The following is a 20,320-nucleotide window of genomic DNA, read 5'->3' as shown; positions in this document are numbered from 1 at the left end:
TCTGGTGGCGCAGCTAGCACTGCGATGCAGTGCCCTAGACCACTGCGCCACCCGGAAGACGTGTGGAAGGAAAGGCGGCCAAATGAGGTGTTGGCTTTGGGGATGATCAGTGAGATATACCTGCTGGAATGTGTGCTACGGGTGGGTGTTGCTATCGTGACTAGTGAACTGAGATAAGGCGGAGCTTTACCTAGCAAAGACTTATAGATGACCTGGAGCCAGTGGGTCTGGCGACGAATATTTAGCGAGGGCCAGCCGACTAGAGCATACAGGTCGCAGTGGTGGGTGGTATAAGGTGATTTGGTAAAAAAAAACGGATGTCACTGTGATAGACTGCATCCAGTTTGCTGAGTAGAGTATTGGAAGCTATTTTGTAGATGACATCGCCGAAGTCGAGGATCGGTAGGATAGTCAGTTTTACAAGGGTAAGTTTGACGGCGTGAGTGAAGGAGGCTTTGTTGCGAAATAGAAAGCCGATTCTAGATTTGATTTTGGATTGGAGATGTTTAATATGAGTCTGGAAGGAGAGTTTACAGTCTAACCAGACACCTAGGTATTTATAATTGTCCACATGTTCTAGGTCGGAACCGTCCAGGGTGGTGATGCTAGTCGGGCGGGCGGGTGTGGGCAGCGAACGGTTGAAAGCATGCATTTGGTTTTACTAGCGTTTAAGAGCAGTTGGAGGCCACGGAAGGAGTGTTGTATGGCATTGAAGCTCGTTTGGAGGTTAGTTAGCACAGTGTCCTATGTTGAATTAAGGGGAATTAACATAGATCTATGGATGAAAAATGAATATGGGGGAAACCTAGTCAGTTGTACAACTGAAATGTGTCTGCCACGTTTAACCCTACCCCTCTGAAACATAGAGGTGTGGGGGTGCTGCTTTAATCAACATCCACGGTGCCCAGGGAACAGTGGGTTAACTGCCTTGCTCAGCGGCAGAACGACAGATTTTTACCATGTCAGCTCATGGATTCGATCCAGCAACCTTTCGGTTACTGGCCCAACTCTCTAACCACTAGGCTACCTACCGCCCTAATAACCTAATCTTTTAAATTTTCCTGAGCATTATTGCTATTGCAATCATATGCACGTGCCCGAACGCACACACCATACAGTCACATGTAGCCTATATAATACATTTAAAAAATACAAATTGCGGGCCTAAAGTAAATGAATATAGCCTAGTAATTACAACCCTTTGCCAATATTGAGGCCCAACTAAATTAGCAAATTAACAAGAACGTCCAGGAAGTGAAGGTGTCTCTTCTGTCCTGTTTTCTCCAGGTGTCTCTGTTCAACTACGTGTTCCTGGTGAGTTGGGCGTTCGCCCTGCCCTTCGGTCAGTTCAGGCCCCTGGCCTCCAGCGTCTGTACCGTCTGGACCTGTGTCATCATCGTCTGCAAGATGCTCTACCAACTCACCTCTATAAACCCCTCTACGTACTCGAAGAACTGCACCATGGTGGGTAGCAGCCCAGGGAGTGTCGGGTGGTGGAAAGAGGGTGTGTGTCTGTGGAGTGGGGGGGGGGGGGGGGTGCTGTATGTACATTATGTTCAGGGAGTGTTGGGGTGGTGGACAGGGGGGTGTGTGTTAGTGTGTTTGTGGAGTGGGGGGGGCTGTATGTACATTATGTTCAGGGAGTGTTGGGGTGGTGGACAGGGGGGGGTGTGTTAGTGTGTTTGTGGAGTGGGGGGGGGCTGTATGTACATTATGTTAAGGGAGTGTTGGGGTGGTGGACAGGGGGTGTGTGTTAGTGTGTTTGTGGAGTGGGGGGGTGCTGTATGTACATTATGTTCCACTTCCCAATATTTTCTTTCCTATATGTTCCTGTTCTATTTATCTCTATGTATCTCTATTTATCTCTATGTATCTGTATTTATCTCTATGTATCTCTATTTATCTCTATGTATCTCTATTTATCTCTATGTATCTCTATTTATCTCTATGTTTCTCTATTTATCTCTATGTATCTCTATTTATCTATATTTATCTCTATTTATCTCTATGTATCTCTATTTATCTCTATGTTTCTCTATTTATCTCTATGTTTCTCTATTTATCTCTATGTTTCTCTATTTATCTCTATGTTTTTCTATTTATCTCTATGTATCTCTATTTATCTCTATGTATATATATTTATCTCTATGTATCTCTATTTATCTCTATGTTTCTCTATTTATCTCTATGTTTCTCTATTTATCTCTATGTTTCTCTATTTATCTCTATGTTTCTCTATTTATCTCTATGTATCTCTATTTATCTCTATGTTTCTCTATTTATCTCTATGTTTCTCTATTTATCTCTATGTATCTCTATTTATCTCTATGTTTCTCTATGTTTCTCTATTTATCTCTATGTTTCTCTATTTATCTCTATGTATCTCTATTTATCTCTATGTTTCTCTATTTATCTCTATGTTTCTCTATTTATCTCGATGTATCATTATGCTCCTTGCCTGTGTTGTGCTAGCCTGTACTGGTTCAGGACGTTAATGACACTCCTGTCCTCTCGTCTGTAGCCTGTGAACTACACGGATAACCAGAGGAGTGAGATGGCTCACTCCCTGCTCTACAGCGCCCCTGTGGACCCAGCCAACTGGGTGGGTCTCCGCAAGTTCTCCCCCCTACTGGAGAACCTGAGGGTGAGTGGAGGAGAGATGCCCTGGGAACCTGACTACACACACACACACACACATAGGCACATATGCAGCGTGCGCACGCACACAAATACACACCCACGCAGACACACACACACACACACATACATACGCAACCTGTCTCCCTCACATATAACTGAAACTACTGTAACCGTGTTATATTATACACTGGTATCATCTCCCTAACTGCCCTTTGTAGTGCTCATATTACACTTCATCCTTGGAGACGGCCTGAAAACAGTTGGTTGGACCCATAGAATTACGAGTTAGACATTTTGAAATTAGTAATTGAATAGGATTTCTTTGGTTGGATCAATGTTTTTCATGGTGGTTCCCATGTTTAAATCATGAATATATACACTGTCATTTCAACCCTGACCCATTTATCTGTCCAATGTCCATCTCCATCCAGAACAACCTGTTGATTCTGGCCCTGCTGGTGTTCGAGGTGACCATCTACCGCCACCAGGACCTGTACCGCATGAGGAACAACCTCACCACGCCCGTCACCAGAACCATCTTCCACGATATCACCCGGCAACACCTCGACGACAGCATCGTCAACGGTGCCAAGTACTTCATCAACTACTTCTTCTACAAGTTCGGCCTGGAGGTATGATGTCATGTCACTGTTGAGTTCGCAAATACACTCTGATTATGTTTTTTACTTGTGTGATAGTTGGAATATTTACCACTATATCTCTGTTTTGAAATACCTTTCATGGACGACAAAGTAATTGTTGAGTCACCTACATTGTATGGAATTACGACTGAGCCATAACACCTACTTCTGAACCCAGGAAATATAAAACTTGTTGTGTATTTGAGGTTTAAAATGAAAAATGTATCAACCCCTAAAAAATGTCCATTAATTATAATCAACATAATAATTCACATTTTCTGTTGTAGCAGGATCATTTCCTGTTGCTGCAGGATCATTTCCTGTTGCTGCAGGATCATTTCCTGTTGCTGCAGGATAATTGTCCTGTTGTAGCAAACTGGCACAAACTAAGATCCTACATCTGTAAACCCAATATAAAGTCTCTTGAGTAAAAATGTTCCTAAACATTATCATTGCATCGTCAGACATGCTTACTGTTGGCGGTGAACGTGATTGGCCAGAGGATGGACTTCTACGCCATGCTCCACGCTTTCGGCCTGATCGCAGTCATCTACCAGCGGCGCCGGAAGGCCATCGCTGACACCTGGCCCAAGTACTGTTGCTTCCTGGCCTGCATGCTCACCTTCCAGTACTTTGTCTGCATTGGCGTCCCCCCGGCCGCCTGCAAAGGTGGGTGGACCAATCCGAGGCTCCCCTGCTGCAGACATTTTGTTTTGTCTACATGTCACCCCTTGGTATTTCAGTACTCAAGACAGAGGTCATCATTTCATCACTGCGTAATGATCATGTTTTATACATTATAAATCAGAGTTGTTGTATGTGTCATGAGTCAATATCGTCTATGAAGGAGAAAACTTACTAAACTCCTCCTCCCAGACTACCCATGGAGGTTCCCCTCGTCCTCCACAGACTCCAATGTCATCAAGTGGCTGTACTTCCCTGACTTCCACACCAAGCCCAACCCAATGTTCCTGCTCTGTGAGTACAACCATGGACTGAGCATTTGCCATTAAGATTGGGACTGGGACTGGGATTGGGATTGGGACTGGGATTGGGACTAGGATTGGGACTGGGATTGGGACTGGGATTGGGACTAGGGCTGGAATTGGGACTGGGATTGGGACTGGGAATGGGATTGGGACTGGAATTGGGACTGGGACTGGGATTGGGACTAGGATTGGGACGGGGTTCTCTGCTCCTCCTCCTCATCTTCCTCGCCTTCTTCCTCCTCTTCCTTCGCCTTCTCCACCTCCTCCTCCTCTTGCTCCTCCTCCTCCTTTCCTCTCCTGTCTTCTGTAGATGACTTCATGCTGCTGCTGTGTGCCTCACTGCAGAGACAGGTGTTTGAGGAGGAGAACGAGGAAGCCGTGCGCCTCCTGGCCGGTGACAACACGGAGATCTGCAGGGACGCCGCCTCCTTCAGTCAACACAACCCCGTCCCAGACTTCATACACTGCAGGTAAGGGGCTGGTTCACAGGCTGTGTCTGATCAGGATTCAAAACCTGTTACTCGAGAACGAGTTATCCCTATGTGTTAAAGTGCCTGTGTTTTTCACAGAGAGACAATATGAGTCGTTCGATCTTAGACAAGGTTAGTCATCAGGCAAGAGTCATTTGGTGAACTACCTTCTACTACATGACATTCAGGTCAAATCATTCCACTGTCTCTCTCTCTCTCTCTCTCTCTCTCTCTCTCTCTCTCTGTCTCTATGTCTCTCTCTGTGTCTCTCTCTCTCTCTGTCTGTATCTCTCTGTCTCTCTCTCTCTCTGTGTCTCTCTCTCTGTCTCTGTGTCTCTCTGTCTCTCTCTCTCTCTGTCTCTGTGTCTCTCTCCAAAGTACATATTAAAGAGTCACTTTAGACACATTCCTTGGGTTACTCCTCCTGTAACTATCCAATTGTTTTGACGTGAGATGAGTTAAATGAGCGATCGGATAGCCCATCTCAAAGTGGAGCACAGATAACACATTGCCAAACACCTGTGTTTTCCCACCGCTCTCACAGCTCTCTACCGCACACTTTCCTGGTATCAGATAACTCAACTATGTAAAACAAAATCACTCCACCCAAGCCTTCAACCGTGTCCTGTGAGCGACTCAAACATGGCTTTCCATGTTCCTGTAACTCAATAGTCTTCCTGAAACAAGGGGAACCGTTCTGACACTAGTGGCCTTTAACCCCGTGACAGCTGGCTCTTTGAACCTGTCAGCACAAAGTTGTATCTGAAACGACCCCCCCCCAGACCCATCTGTCAATGTGCTCCGAAGCCTCGATGACACCACTGCTCCTCCAGTTCACATACATACTGTACATCTGCAGGTAAAAACAATGTGAGGTGGTGATGATGTGTCAGTGAAGTCAACAATATTGAAATATTGAATGAAAAGTTGAATATTGGGTTGTAGAATCCTAAAGTACACAGCGTAGCTCTGCTCATCACTTGGGCTCATCTCTGTGTGGATATCAGAAAGCGTTTACTATTACAGAATACTTTTTTTTGTTGAACGTTAGCTTTGCTACTGTATACGGCAACGGTAGGCTCTCAACATACTCAGGTTTAAAACCTGAGGTCAAATTCCACAACAGAATCCAAAGAACAAATCTACTTTGAAACAAAAGTATACACCTCACACACATGGTTATGGGCTTAAACAAAGAAGATGGCTGTAGCATGTCAGATATAGAGTTGAAATGTATTACATTTTGAGTTTGCATCCCAATATTGCACTTTATATACATCACAGAAGACTGAAATATAACTAAACTGTTTGACATAGAAACTCCAGATTTTCGGCAGGTTTTTAAAATAATGTTTATTAATTATTAAATTCTGAGAAATAATAATAACATTCCACCCAGGAGGCCACTAGGTCATTTGACTGCAGGTCAAGGGTACTAATGAATTCCCCTCCCCCAGATCCTACCTGGACATGCTGAAGGTGATCATGTTCAGCTACCTCTTCTGGTTCGTGCTCACCATCATCTTCATCACGGGCACCACGCGCATCTCCATCTTCTGTATGGGCTACCTGGTGGCCTGCTTTTACTTCCTGCTCTTTGGGGGTGACCTGCTGCTCAAGCCAATCAAAAGCATCCTGCACTATTGGGACTTCCTGATCGCCTACAACGTGTTTGTTATCACCATGAAGAACATCCTCTCGGTAAGTGTCGATGACACTGGCTACGGTGTTGTTGAATACTGGGTACAGTCAGAATTCGGCAAACTGAATTTGAGATTAGTTGGGGGGACATCTTGGCAACAAAGGTTGAAGTAAGATGTTGGATTCAGTGATAGGTGGGAGGCATAGATAGAAATTCAGTCCATTATTTAAAATTAAAAAACGAACCAATAGTGCTGAAACAAGCGATCTGCAGCAGCCATAGAGATTCAATGTAATATGTTCTTTTTAATTCTGCAACAACAGTATACAGTACATATAGTGGTGTGATTGTTTGCTGCTGTGTCATGTTTTAGCTGACTGTGGTTTGTCCTCGCGGTCCTCAGATACTGGCCTGTGGATACATAAAGTCCCTGGTCACCAATCACTGTTGGCTCATACAGCTGTTCAGCCTGGCCTGCACTATAAAAGGCTATTCTAAACGTAAGTGACCCTACCACCACTATAAAAGACTATTCTAAACGTAAGTGACCCTACCACCACTATAAAAGACTATTCTAAACGTAAGTGACCCTACCACCACTATAAAAGACTATTCTAAACGTAAGTGACCCTACCACCACTATAAAAGACTATTCTAAACGTAAGTGACCCTACCACCACTATAAAAGACTATTCTAAACGTAAGTGACCCTACCACCACTATAAAAGACTATTCTAAACGTAAGTGACCCTACCACCACTATAAAAGACTATTCTAAACGTAAGTGACCCTACCACCACTATAAAAGACTATTCTAAACGTAAGTGACCCTACCACCACTATAAAAGACTATTCTAAACGTAAGTGACCCTACCACCACTATAAAAGGCTATTCTAAACGTAAGTGACCCTACCACCACTATAAAAGGCTATTCTAAACGTAAGTGACCCTACCACCACTATAAAAGGCTATTCTAAACGTAAGTGACCCTACCACCACTATAAAAGGCTATTCTAAACGTAAGTGACCCTACCACCACTATAAAAGGCTATTCTAAACGTAAGTGACCCTACCACCACTATAAAAGGCTATTCTAAACGTAAGTGACCCTACCACCACTATAAAAGGCTATTCTAAACGTAAGTGACCCTACCACCACTATAAAAGGCTATTCTAAACGTAAGTGACCCTACCACCACTATAAAAGACTATTCTAAACGTAAGTGACCCTACCACCACTATAAAAGACTATTCTAAACGTAAGTGACCCTACCACCACTATAAAAGACTATTCTAAACGTATGTGACCCTACCACCACTATAAAAGACTATTCTAAACGTAAGTGACCCTACCACCACTATAAAAGACTATTCTAAACGTAAGTGACCCTACCACCACTATAAAAGACTATTCTAAACGTAAGTGACCCTACCACCACTATAAAAGACTATTCTTGTTATGCTGATGAATGAGGACCCAAAAGCGACGTAATAGTAACAGAGTCTTTATTCCAGTAATAAACAAATAATGATTCTCCTGGATATTATCAATGGTCAAATCCTCTCGTCAATAGAGAGGAACGACTGGAGACGCGACCACAGACTGCAGGTCGCTTCAGGAAGGCACTGGCCGTAGCTGACATAGACACCTGCTCACACGCAGCATCTGAAGAAGGCAAAGAACACGACAGGGCGGAACAAGGACACAGGAACAGCAAACATCAAACAAGAATCCGACCAGGCAGAAGCGGAAAACAGAGGGAGAAATAGGGACTCTAATCAGAGGGCAAAATAGGGGACAGGTGTGAAAGAGTAAATAAGGTCGTTAGGAGAATGAGAAACAGCTGGGAGCAGGAACGGAACGATAGAGAGAGAAAGAGGGAAAGAACCTAATAAGACCAGCAGAGGGAAGCACAGGGACAAGACATGAAGATCAAAGACAAAACATGACAGTACCCCCCCACTCACCGAGCGCCTCCTGGCGCACTCGAGGAGGAACCCTGGCGGCAACGAAGGAAACCATCAATCAACGAACGGTCCAGCACGTCCCGAGATGGAACCCAACTCCTCTCCTCAGGACCGTAACCCTCCCAATCCACTAAGTACTGGTGACCACGTCCCCGAGAACGCATGTCCATGATCTTTCGTACCTTGTAAATAGGAGCGCCCTCGACAAGGACGGGGGGGGGGGAGGGAAGACGAACGGGGGCGCGAAGAAAAGGCTTGACACAAGAGACATGGAAGACAGGGTGGACGCGACGAAGATGTCGCGGAAGAAGCAGTCGCACAGCGACAGGATTGACGACCTGAGAGACACGGAACGGACCAATGAACCGCGGAGTCAACTTGCGAGAAGCTGTCGTAAGGGGAAGGTTACGAGTGGAAAGCCACACTCTCTGACCGCGACAATACCTAGGACTCCTAATCCTACGTCTATTGGCGGCTCTCACAGTCTGCGCCCTGTAACGGCAAAGTGCAGACCTGACCCTCCTCCAGGTGCGCTCACAACGTTGGACAAAAGCCTGAGCGGAGGGAACGCTGGACTCGGCGAGCTGGGACGAGAACAGAGGAGGCTGGTACCCAAGACTACTCTGAAACGGAGATAGCCCGGTAGCAGACGAAGGAAGCGAGTTGTGAGCGTACTCAGCCCAGGGGAGCTGTTCTGCCCAAGACGCAGGGTTTCGAAACGAAAGGCTGCGTAATATGCGACCAATCGACTGATTGGCCCTTTCTGCTTGACCGTTAGACTGGGGATGAAACCCGGAAGAGAGACTGACAGAAGCACCAATCAAACGACAGAACTCCCTCCAAAACTGTGACGTGAATTGCGGACCTCTGTCTGAAACGGCGTCTAACGGGAGGCCATGAATTCTGAACACATTCTCAATGATGATTTGTGCCGTCTCCTTAGCGGAAGGAAGCTTAGCGAGGGGAATGAAATGTGCCGCCTTAGAGAACCTATCGATAACCGTAAGAATCACAGTCTTCCCCGCAGACGAAGGCAGACCGGTAATAAAGTCTAAGGCGATGTGAGACCATGGTCGAGAAGGAATGGGAAGCGGTCTGAGACGACCGGCAGGAGGAGAGTTACCTGACTTAGTCTGCGCGCAGTCCGAACAAGCAGCCACGAAACGGCGCGTGTCCCGCTCCTGAGTAGGCCACCAAAACCGCTGGCGAATAGAAGCAAGCGTACCCCGAACGCCGGGATGGCCAGCTAACTTGGCAGAGTGAGCCCACTGAAGAACAGCCAGACGAGTAGAGACAGGAACGAACAGAAGGTTACTAGGACAAGCGCGCGGCGACGCAGTGTGAGTGAGTGCTTGCTTTACCTGTCTCTCAATTCCCCAGACAGTCAACCCGACAACACGCCCTTCAGGGAGAATCCCCTCGGGGTCGGTAGAAGCCACAGAAGAACTAAAGAGACGGGATAAGGCATCAGGCTTGGTGTTCTTATTTCCCGGACGATAGGAAATCACGAACTCGAAACGAGCGAAAAACAACGCCCAACGAGCCTGACGTGCATTAAGTCGTTTGGCAGAACGGATGTACTCAAGGTTCTTATGGTCAGTCCAAACGACAAAAGGAACGGTCGCCCCCTCCAACCACTGTCGCCATTCGCCTATGGCTAAGCGGATGGCGAGCAGTTCGCGGTTACCCACATCATAGTTGCGTTCCGATGGCGACAGGCGATGAGAAAAGTAAGCGCAAGGATGGACCTTATCGTCAGACTGGAAGCGCTGAGACAGAATGGCTCCCACGCCCACCTCTGAAGCGTCAACCTCGACAATGAATTGTTTAGTGACGTCAGGAGTAACAAGGATAGGGGCGGATGTAAAACGCTTCTTGAGGAGATCAAAAGCTCCCTGGGCGGAACCGGACCACTTAAAGCAAGTCTTGACAGAAGTCAGAGCTGTGAGAGGGGCAGCCACTTGACCGAAATTACGAATGAAACGCCGATAGAAATTAGCGAAACCAAGAAAGCGCTGCAACTCGACACGTGACTTAGGAACGGGCCAATCGCTGACTGCCTGGACCTTAGCGGGATCCATCTGAATGCCTTCAGCGGAAATAACAGAACCGAGAAATGTGACAGAGGAGACATGAAAGGCGCACTTCTCAGCCTTCACGTAGAGACAATACTCTAAAAGGCGCTGGAGTACACGTCGAACGTGCTGAACATGAATCTCGAGTGACGGTGAAAAAAATCAGGATATCGTCAAGGTAAACGAAAACAAAAATGTTCAGCATGTCTCTCAGTACATCATTAACTAATGCCTGAAAGACAGCTGGAGCATTAGCGAGACCGAACGGCAGAACCCGGTATTCAAAATGCCCTAACGGAGTGTTAAACGCCGTTTTCCACTCGTCCCCCTCTCTGATGCGTACGAGATGGTAAGCGTTACGAAGGTCCAACTTAGTAAAGAACCTGGCTCCCTGCAAAATCTCGAAGGCTGACGACATAAGGGGAAGCGGATAACGATTCTTAACCGTTATGTCATTCAGCCCTCGATAATCCACGCAGGGGCGCAGAGTACCGTCCTTCTTCTTAACAAAGAAAAATCCCGCTCCGGCGGGAGAGGAAGAAGGCACCACGGTACCGGCGTTGAGAGAAACAGACAGATAATCCTCGAGAGCCTTACGTTCGGGAGCCGACAGAGAGTATAGTCTACCCCGAGGGGGAGTGGTCCCCGGAAGGAGATCAATACAACAATCATACGACCGGTGAGGAGGAAGGGAGCTGGCTCTGGACCGACTGAAGACCGTGCGCAGATCATGATATTCCTCCGGCACTCCTGTCAAATCACCAGGTTCCTCCTGAGTAGAGGGGACAGAAGACACAGGAGGGATAGCAGACATTAAACACTTCACATGACAAGAAACGTTCCAGGATAGGATAGAATTACTAGACCAATCAATAGAAGGATTATGACATACTAGCCAGGGATGACCCAAAACAACAGGTGTAAAAGGTGAACGAAAAATCAAAAAGGAAATGGTCTCACTGTGGTTACCAGATACTGTGAGGGTTAAAGGTAGTGTCTCACATCTGATACTGGGGAGAAGACTACCATCTAAGGCGAACATGGGCGTGGGCTTCCCTAACTGTCTGAGAGGAATGTCATGTTTCCGAGCCCATGCTTCGTCCATAAAACAACCCTCAGCCCCAGAGTCTATCAAGGCACTGCAGGAAGCAGCTGAACCGGTCCAGCGTAGATGGACCGACAAGGTAGTACAGGATCTTGATGGAGAGACAGGAGTAGTAGCGCTCACCAGTAGCCCTCCGCTTACTGATGAGCTCTGGCTTTTACTGGACATGACATGACAAAATGTCCCGCAGAACCGCAATAGAGGCAAAGGCGGTTGGTGATTCTCCGTTCCCTCTCCTTAGTCGAGATGCGAATACCTCCCAGCTGCATGGGCTCAGTCTCTGAGCCGGTGGGAGGAGATGGTTGAGATGCGGAGAGGGGAAACACCGTTAACGCGAGCTCTCTTCCACGAGCTCGGTGACGAAGATCAACCCGTCGTTCTATGCGGATGGCGAGTGCAATCAAAGAGTCCACGCTGGAAGGAACCTCCCGGGAGAGAATCTCATCCTTAACCTCAGCGTGAAGTCCCTCCAGAAAACGAGCGAGCAACGCCGGCTCGTTCCAGTCACTGGAGGCAGCAAGAGTGCGAAACTCTATAGAGTAATCCGTTATGGATCGATCACCTTGACATAGGGAAGCCAGGGCCCTGGAAGCCTCCTTCCCAAAAACTGAACGATCAAAAACCCGTATCATCTCCTCTTTAAAGTTCTGATAATCGTTAGAACACTCAGCCCTTGCCTCCCAGATAGCTGTGCCCCACTCCCGAGCCCGACCAGTAAGGAGTGATATGACGTAAGCGATCCGAGCTCTCTCTCTTGAGTACGTGTTGGGCTGGAGAGAGAACACAATATCACACTGGGTGAGAAAGGAGCGACACTCAGTGGGCTGCCCAGAGTAACATGGTGGGTTATTAACCCTAGGTTCCGGAGACTCGGAAGACCAGGAAGTAGCTGGTGGCACGAGATGAAGACTCTGAAACTGTCCAGAGAGATCGGAGACCTGAGCGGCCAGGGTCTCAACGGCATGACGAGCAGCAAACAATTCCTGCTCGTGTCTGCCGAGCATTGCTCCCTGGAACTCGACGGCAGTGTTGAGAGAATCCATAGTCGCTGGGTCCATCTTGGTCGGATTCTTCTGTTATGCTGATGAATGAGGACCCAAAAGCGACGTAATAGTAACAGAGTCTTTATTCCAGTAATAAACAAATAATGATTCTCCTGGATATTATCAATGGTCAAATCCTCTCGTCAATAGAGAGGAACGACTGGAGACGCGACCACAGACTGCAGGTCGCTTCAGGAAGGCACTGGCCGTAGCTGACATAGACACCTGCTCACACGCAGCATCTGAAGAAGGCAAAGAACACGACAGGGCGGAACAAGGACACAGGAACAGCAAACATCAAACAAGAATCCGACCAGGCAGAAGCGGAAAACAGAGGGAGAAATAGGGACTCTAATCAGAGGGCAAAATAGGGGACAGGTGTGAAAGAGTAAATAAGGTCGTTAGGAGAATGAGAAACAGCTGGGAGCAGGAACGGAACGATAGAGAGAGAAAGAGGGAAAGAACCTAATAAGACCAGCAGAGGGAAGCACAGGGACAAGACATGAAGATCAAAGACAAAACATGACAATTCTAAACGTAAGTGACCCTACCACCACTATAAAAGACTATTCTAAACGTAAGTGACCCTACCACCACTATAAAAGACTATTCTAAACGTAAGTGACCCTACCACCACTATAAAAGACTATTCTAAACGTAAGTGACCCTACCACCACTATAAAAGACTATTCTAAACGTAAGTGACCCTACCACCACTATAAAAGACTATTCTAAACGTAAGTGACCCTACCACCACTATAAAAGACTATTCTAAACGTAAGTGACCCTACCACCACTATAAAAGGCTATTCTAAACGTAAGTGACCCTACCACCACTATAAAAGGCTATTCTAAACGTAAGTGACCCTACCACCACTATAAAAGGCTATTCTAAACGTAAGTGACCCTACCACCACTATAAAAGGCTATTCTAAACGTAAGTGACCCTACCACCACTATAAAAGGCTATTCTAAACGTAAGTGACCCTACCACCACTATAAAAGGCTATTCTAAACGTAAGTGACCCTACCACCACTATAAAAGGCTATTCTAAACGTAAGTGACCCTACCACCACTATAAAAGGCTATTCTAAACGTAAGTGACCCTACCACCACTATAAAAGGCTATTCTAAACGTAAGTGACCCTACCACCACTATAAAAGGCTATTCTAAACGTAAGTGACCCTACCACCACTATAAAAGGCTATTCTAAACGTAAGTGACCCTACCACCACTATAAAAGACTATTCTAAACGTAAGTGACCCTACCACCACTATAAAAGACTATTCTAAACGTAAGTGACCCTACCACCACTATAAAAGACTATTCTAAACGTAAGTGACCCTACCACCACTATAAAAGACTATTCTAAACGTAAGTGACCCTACCACCACTATAAAAGACTATTCTAAACGTAAGTGACCCTACCACCACTATAAAAGACTATTCTAAACGTAAGTGACCTTACCACCACTATAAAAGACTATTCTAAACGTAAGTGACCCTACCACCACTATAAAAGACTATTCTAAACGTAAGTGACCCTACCACCACTATAAAAGACTATTCTAAACGTAAGTGACCCTACCACCACTATAAAAGACTATTCTAAACGTAAGTGACCCTACCACCACTATAAAAGACTATTCTAAACGTAAGTGACCCTACCACCACTATAAAAGACTATTCTAAACGTAAGTGACCCTACCACCACTATAAAAGACTATTCTAAACGTAAGTGACCCTACCACCACTATAAAGACTATTCTAAACGTAAGTGACCCTACCACCACTATTAAAGACTATTCTAAACGTAAGTGACCCTACCACCACTATAAAAGACTATTCTAAACGTAAGTGACCCTACCACCACTATAAAAGACTATTCTAAACGTAAGTGACCCTACCACCACTATAAAAGACTATTCTAAACGTAAGTGACCCTACCACCACTATAAAAGACTATTCTAAACGTAAGTGACCCTACCACCACTATAAAAGACTATTCTAAACGTAAGTGACCCTACCACCACTATAAAAGACTATTCTAAACGTAAGTGACCCTACCACCACTATAAAAGACTATTCTAAACGTAAGTGACCCTACCACCACTATAAAAGACTATTCTAAACGTAAGTGACCCTACCACCACTATAAAAGACTATTCTAAACGTAAGTGACCCTACCACCACTATAAAAGACTATTCTAAACGTAAGTGACCCTACCACCACTATAAAAGACTATTCTAAACGTAAGTGACCCTACCACCACTATAAAAGACTATTCTAAACGTAAGTGACCCTACCACCACTATAAAAGACTATTCTAAACGTAAGTGACCCTACCACCACTATAAAAGACTATTCTAAACGTAAGTGACCCTACCACCACTATAAAAGACTATTCTAAACGTAAGTGACCCTACCACCACTATAAAAGACTATTCTAAACGTAAGTGACCCTACCACCACTATAAAAGGCTATTCTAAACGTAAGTGACCCTACCACCACTATAAAAGGCTATTCTAAACGTAAGTGACCCTACCACCACTATAAAAGGCTATTCTAAACGTAAGTGACCCTACCACCACTATAAAAGGCTATTCTAAACGTAAGTGACCCTACCACCACTATAAAAGGCTATTCTAAACGTAAGTGACCCTACCACCACTATAAAAGGCTATTCTAAACGTAAGTGACCCTACCACCACTATAAAAGGCTATTCTAAACGTAAGTGACCCTACCACCACTATAAAAGGCTATTCTAAACGTAAGTGACCCTACCACCACTATAAAAGGCTATTCTAAACGTAAGTGACCCTACCACCACTATAAAAGGCTATTCTAAACGTAAGTGACCCTACCACCACTATAAAAGACTATTCTAAACGTAAGTGACCCTACCACCACTATAAAAGACTATTCTAAACGTAAGTGACCCTACCACCACTATAAAAGACTATTCTAAACGTAAGTGACCCTACCTATACCACTATAAAAGACTATTCTAAACGTAAGTGACCCTACCACCACTATAAAAGACTATTCTAAACGTAAGTGACCCTACCACCACTATAAAAGACTATTCTAAACGTAAGTGACCCTACCACCACTATAAAAGACTATTCTAAACGTAAGTGACCCTACCACCACTATAAAAGACTATTCTAAACGTAAGTGACCCTACCACCACTATAAAAGACTATTCTAAACGTAAGTGACCCTACCACCACTATAAAAGACTATTCTAAACGTAAGTGACCCTACCACCACTATAAAAGACTATTCTAAACGTAAGTGACCCTACCACCACTATAAAAGACTATTCTAAACGTAAGTGACCCTACCACCACTATAAAAGACTATTCTAAACGTAAGTGACCCTACCACCACTATAAAGACTATTCTAAACGTAAGTGACCCTACCACCACTATAAAAGACTATTCTAAACGTAAGTGACCCTACCACCACTATAAAAGACTATTCTAAACGTAAGTGACCCTACCACCACTATAAAAGACTATTCTAAACGTAAGTGACCCTACCACCACTATAAAAGACTATTCTAAACGTAAGTGACCCTACCACCACTATAAAAGACTATTCTAAACGTAAGTGACCCTACCACCACTATAAAAGACTATTCTAAACGTAAGTGACCCTACCACCACTATAAAAGACTATTCTAAACGTAAGTGACCCTACCACCACTATAAAAGACTATTCTAAACGTAAGTGACCCTACCACCACTATAAAAGACTATTCTAAACGTAAGTGACCCTACCACCACTATAAAGACTATTCTAAACGTAAGTGACCCTACCACCACTATAAAAGACTATTCTAAACGTAAGTGACCCTACCACCACTATAAAAGACTATTCTAAACGTAAGTGACCCTACCACCACTATAAAAGACTATTCTAAACGTAAGTGACCCTACCACCACTATAAAAGACTATTCTAAACGTAAGTGACCCTACCACCACTATAAAAGACTATTCTAAACGTAAGTGACCCTACCACCACTATAAAGACTATTCTAAACGTAAGTGACCCTACCACCACTATAAAAGACTATTCTAAACGTAAGTGACCCTACCACCACTATAAAAGACTATTCTAAACGTAAGTGACCCTACCACCACTATAAAAGACTATTCTAAACGTAAGTGACCCTACCACCACTATAAAAGACTATTCTAAACGTAAGTGACCCTACCACCACTATAAAAGACTATTCTAAACGTAAGTGACCCTACCACCACTATAAAAGACTATTCTAAACGTAAGTGACCCTACCACCACTATAAAAGACTATTCTAAACGTAAGTGACCCTACCACCACTATAAAAGACTATTCTAAACGTAAGTGACCCTACCACCACTATAAAAGACTATTCTAAACGTAAGTGACCCTACCACCACTATAAAAGACTATTCTAAACGTAAGTGACCCTACCACCACTATAAAAGACTATTCTAAACGTAAGTGACCCTACCACCACTATAAAAGACTATTCTAAACGTAAGTGACCCTACCACCACTATAAAAGACTATTCTAAACGTAAGTGACCCTACCACCACTATAAAAGACTATTCTAAACGTAAGTGACCCTACCACCACTATAAAAGACTATTCTAAACGTAAGTGACCCCACCACCACTATAAAAGACTATTCTAAACGTAAGTGACCCCACCACCACTATAAAAGACTATTCTAAACGTAAGTGACCCCACCACCACTATAAAAGACTATTCTAAACGTAAGTGACCCCACCACCACTATAAAAGACTATTCTAAACGTAAGTGACCCCACCACCACTATAAAAGACTATTCTAAACGTAAGTGACCCCACCACCACTATAAAAGACTATTCTAAACGTAAGTGACCCCACCACCACTATAAAAGACTATTCTAAACGTAAGTGACCCCACCACCACTATAAAAGACTATTCTAAACGTAAGTGACCCCACCACCACTATAAAAGACTATTCTAAACGTAAGTGACCCCACCACCACTATAAAAGGCTATTCTAAACGTAAGTGACCCCACCACCACTATAAAAGGCTATTCTAAACGTAAGTGACCCCACCACCACTATAAAAGGCTATTCTAAACGTAAGTGACCCCACCACCACTATAAAAGACTATTCTAAACGTAAGTGACCCCACCACCACTATAAAAGACTATTCTAAACGTAAGTGACCCCACCACCACTATAAAAGACTATTCTAAACGTAAGTGACCCCACCACCACTATAAAAGACTATTCTAAACGTAAGTGACCCCACCACCACTATAAAAGACTATTCTAAACGTAAGTGACCCTACCACCACTATAAAAGACTATTCTAAACGTAAGTGACCTTACCACCACTATAAAAGACTATTCTAAACGTAAGTGACCCTACCACCACTATAAAAGACTATTCTAAACGTAAGTGACCCTACCACCACTATAAAAGACTATTCTAAACGTAAGTGACCCTACCACCACTATAAAAGACTATTCTAAACGTAAGTGACCCTACCACCACTATAAAAGACTATTCTAAACGTAAGTGACCCTACCACCACTATAAAAGACTATTCTAAACGTAAGTGACCCTACCACCACTATAAAAGACTATTCTAAACGTAAGTGACCCTACCACCACTATAAAAGACTATTCTAAACGTAAGTGACCCTACCACCACTATTAAAGACTATTCTAAACGTAAGTGACCCTACCACCACTATAAAAGACTATTCTAAACGTAAGTGACCCTACCACCACTATAAAAGACTATTCTAAACGTAAGTGACCCTACCACCACTATAAAAGACTATTCTAAACGTAAGTGACCCTACCACCACTATAAAAGACTATTCTAAACGTAAGTGACCCTACCACCACTATAAAAGACTATTCTAAACGTAAGTGACCCTACCACCACTATAAAAGACTATTCTAAACGTAAGTGACCCTACCACCACTATAAAAGACTATTCTAAACGTAAGTGACCCTACCACCACTATAAAAGACTATTCTAAACGTAAGTGACCCTACCACCACTATAAAAGACTATTCTAAACGTAAGTGACCCTACCACCACTATAAAAGACTATTCTAAACGTAAGTGACCCTACCACCACTATAAAAGACTATTCTAAACGTAAGTGACCCTACCACCACTATAAAAGACTATTCTAAACGTAAGTGACCCTACCACCACTATAAAAGACTATTCTAAACGTAAGTGACCCTACCACCACTATAAAAGACTATTCTAAACGTAAGTGACCCTACCACCACTATAAAAGACTATTCTAAACGTAAGTGACCCTACCACCACTATAAAAGACTATTCTAAACGTAAGTGACCCTACCACCACTATAAAAGACTATTCTAAACGTAAGTGACCCTACCACCACTATAAAAGACTATTCTAAACGTAAGTGACCCTACCACCACTATAAAAGACTATTCTAAACGTAAGTGACCCTACCACCACTATAAAAGACTATTCTAAACGTAAGTGACCCTACCACCACTATAAAAGACTATTCTAAACGTAAGTGACCCTACCACCACTATAAAAGACTATTCTAAACGTAAGTGACCCTACCACCACTATAAAAGACTATTCTAAACGTAAGTGACCCTACCACCACTATAAAAGACTATTCTAAACGTAAGTGACCCTACCACCACTATAAAAGACTATTCTAAACGTAAGTGACCCTACCACCACTATAAAAGACTATTCTAAACGTAAGTGACCCACCACCACTATAAAGACTATCTAAACGTAAGTGACCCTACCACCACTATTAAAAGACTATTCTAACGTAAGTGACCCCTACCACCACTATAAAAGACTATTCTAAAGTAAGTGACCCCACCACCACTATAAAAGACTATTCTAAACGTAAGTGACCCCACCACCACTATAAAAGACTATTCTAAACGTAAGTGACCCCACCACCACTATAAAAGACTATTCTAAACGTAAGTGACCCACCACCACTATAAAAGACTATTCTAAACGTAAGTGACCCCACCACCACTATAAAAGACTATTCTAAACGTAAGTGACCCCACCACCACTATAAAAGACTATTCTAAACGTAAGTGACCCCACCACCACTATAAAAGACTATTCTAAACGTAAGTGACCCCACCACCACTATAAAAGACTATTTCTAACGTAAGTGACCCCACCACCACTATAAAAGACTATTCTAAACGTAAGTGACCCCACCACCACTATAAAAGACTATTCTAAACGTAAGTGACCCCACCACCACTATAAAAGACTATTCTAAACGTAAGTGACCCCACCACCACTATAAAAGACTATTCTAAACGTAAGTGACCCCACCACCACTATAAAAGACTATTCTAAACGTAAGTGACCCCACCACCACTATAAAAGACTATTCTAAACGTAAGTGACCCCCACCACTAACTATCTAACGTAGTACCCACACTAAGACTATTCTAAACGTAAGTGACCCCACCACCACTATAAAAGACTATTCTAAACGTAAGTGACCCCACCACCACTATAAAAGACTATTCTAAACGTAAGTGACCCCACCACCACTATAAAAGACTATTCTAAACGTAAGTGACCCCACCACCACTATAAAAGACTATTCTAAACGTAAGTGACCCCACCACCACTATAAAAGACTATTCTAAACGTAAGTGACCCCACCACCACTATAAAAGACTATTC

At 43.9% G+C, this 20,320-nt stretch overlaps 1 protein-coding gene across 1 annotated transcript in view; it reads left to right on the top strand.

The window, feature by feature from the left end:
* Positions 1–20,320, top strand: part of LOC120027893 (piezo-type mechanosensitive ion channel component 2-like) — an 85,998-nt gene that overhangs the window by 31,933 nt on the left and 33,745 nt on the right. Inside the window, exons 15-22 of the mRNA XM_038972990.1 lie at positions 1,288–1,464; positions 2,522–2,644; positions 3,072–3,272; positions 3,746–3,950; positions 4,158–4,259; positions 4,581–4,740; positions 6,198–6,441; positions 6,786–6,882. Of these exons, the coding sequence (XP_038828918.1) occupies positions 1,288–1,464; positions 2,522–2,644; positions 3,072–3,272; positions 3,746–3,950; positions 4,158–4,259; positions 4,581–4,740; positions 6,198–6,441; positions 6,786–6,882 (1,309 nt within the window). The remainder of the gene's footprint in view (positions 1–1,287; positions 1,465–2,521; positions 2,645–3,071; positions 3,273–3,745; positions 3,951–4,157; positions 4,260–4,580; positions 4,741–6,197; positions 6,442–6,785; positions 6,883–20,320) is intronic.

Source organism: Salvelinus namaycush, chromosome 33 (genome assembly GCF_016432855.1).
Source record: "Salvelinus namaycush isolate Seneca chromosome 33, SaNama_1.0, whole genome shotgun sequence".
Taxonomy (NCBI): Eukaryota; Metazoa; Chordata; class Actinopteri; order Salmoniformes; family Salmonidae; genus Salvelinus; species Salvelinus namaycush.
This window is presented reverse-complemented; position numbering and strand designations above follow the sequence as displayed.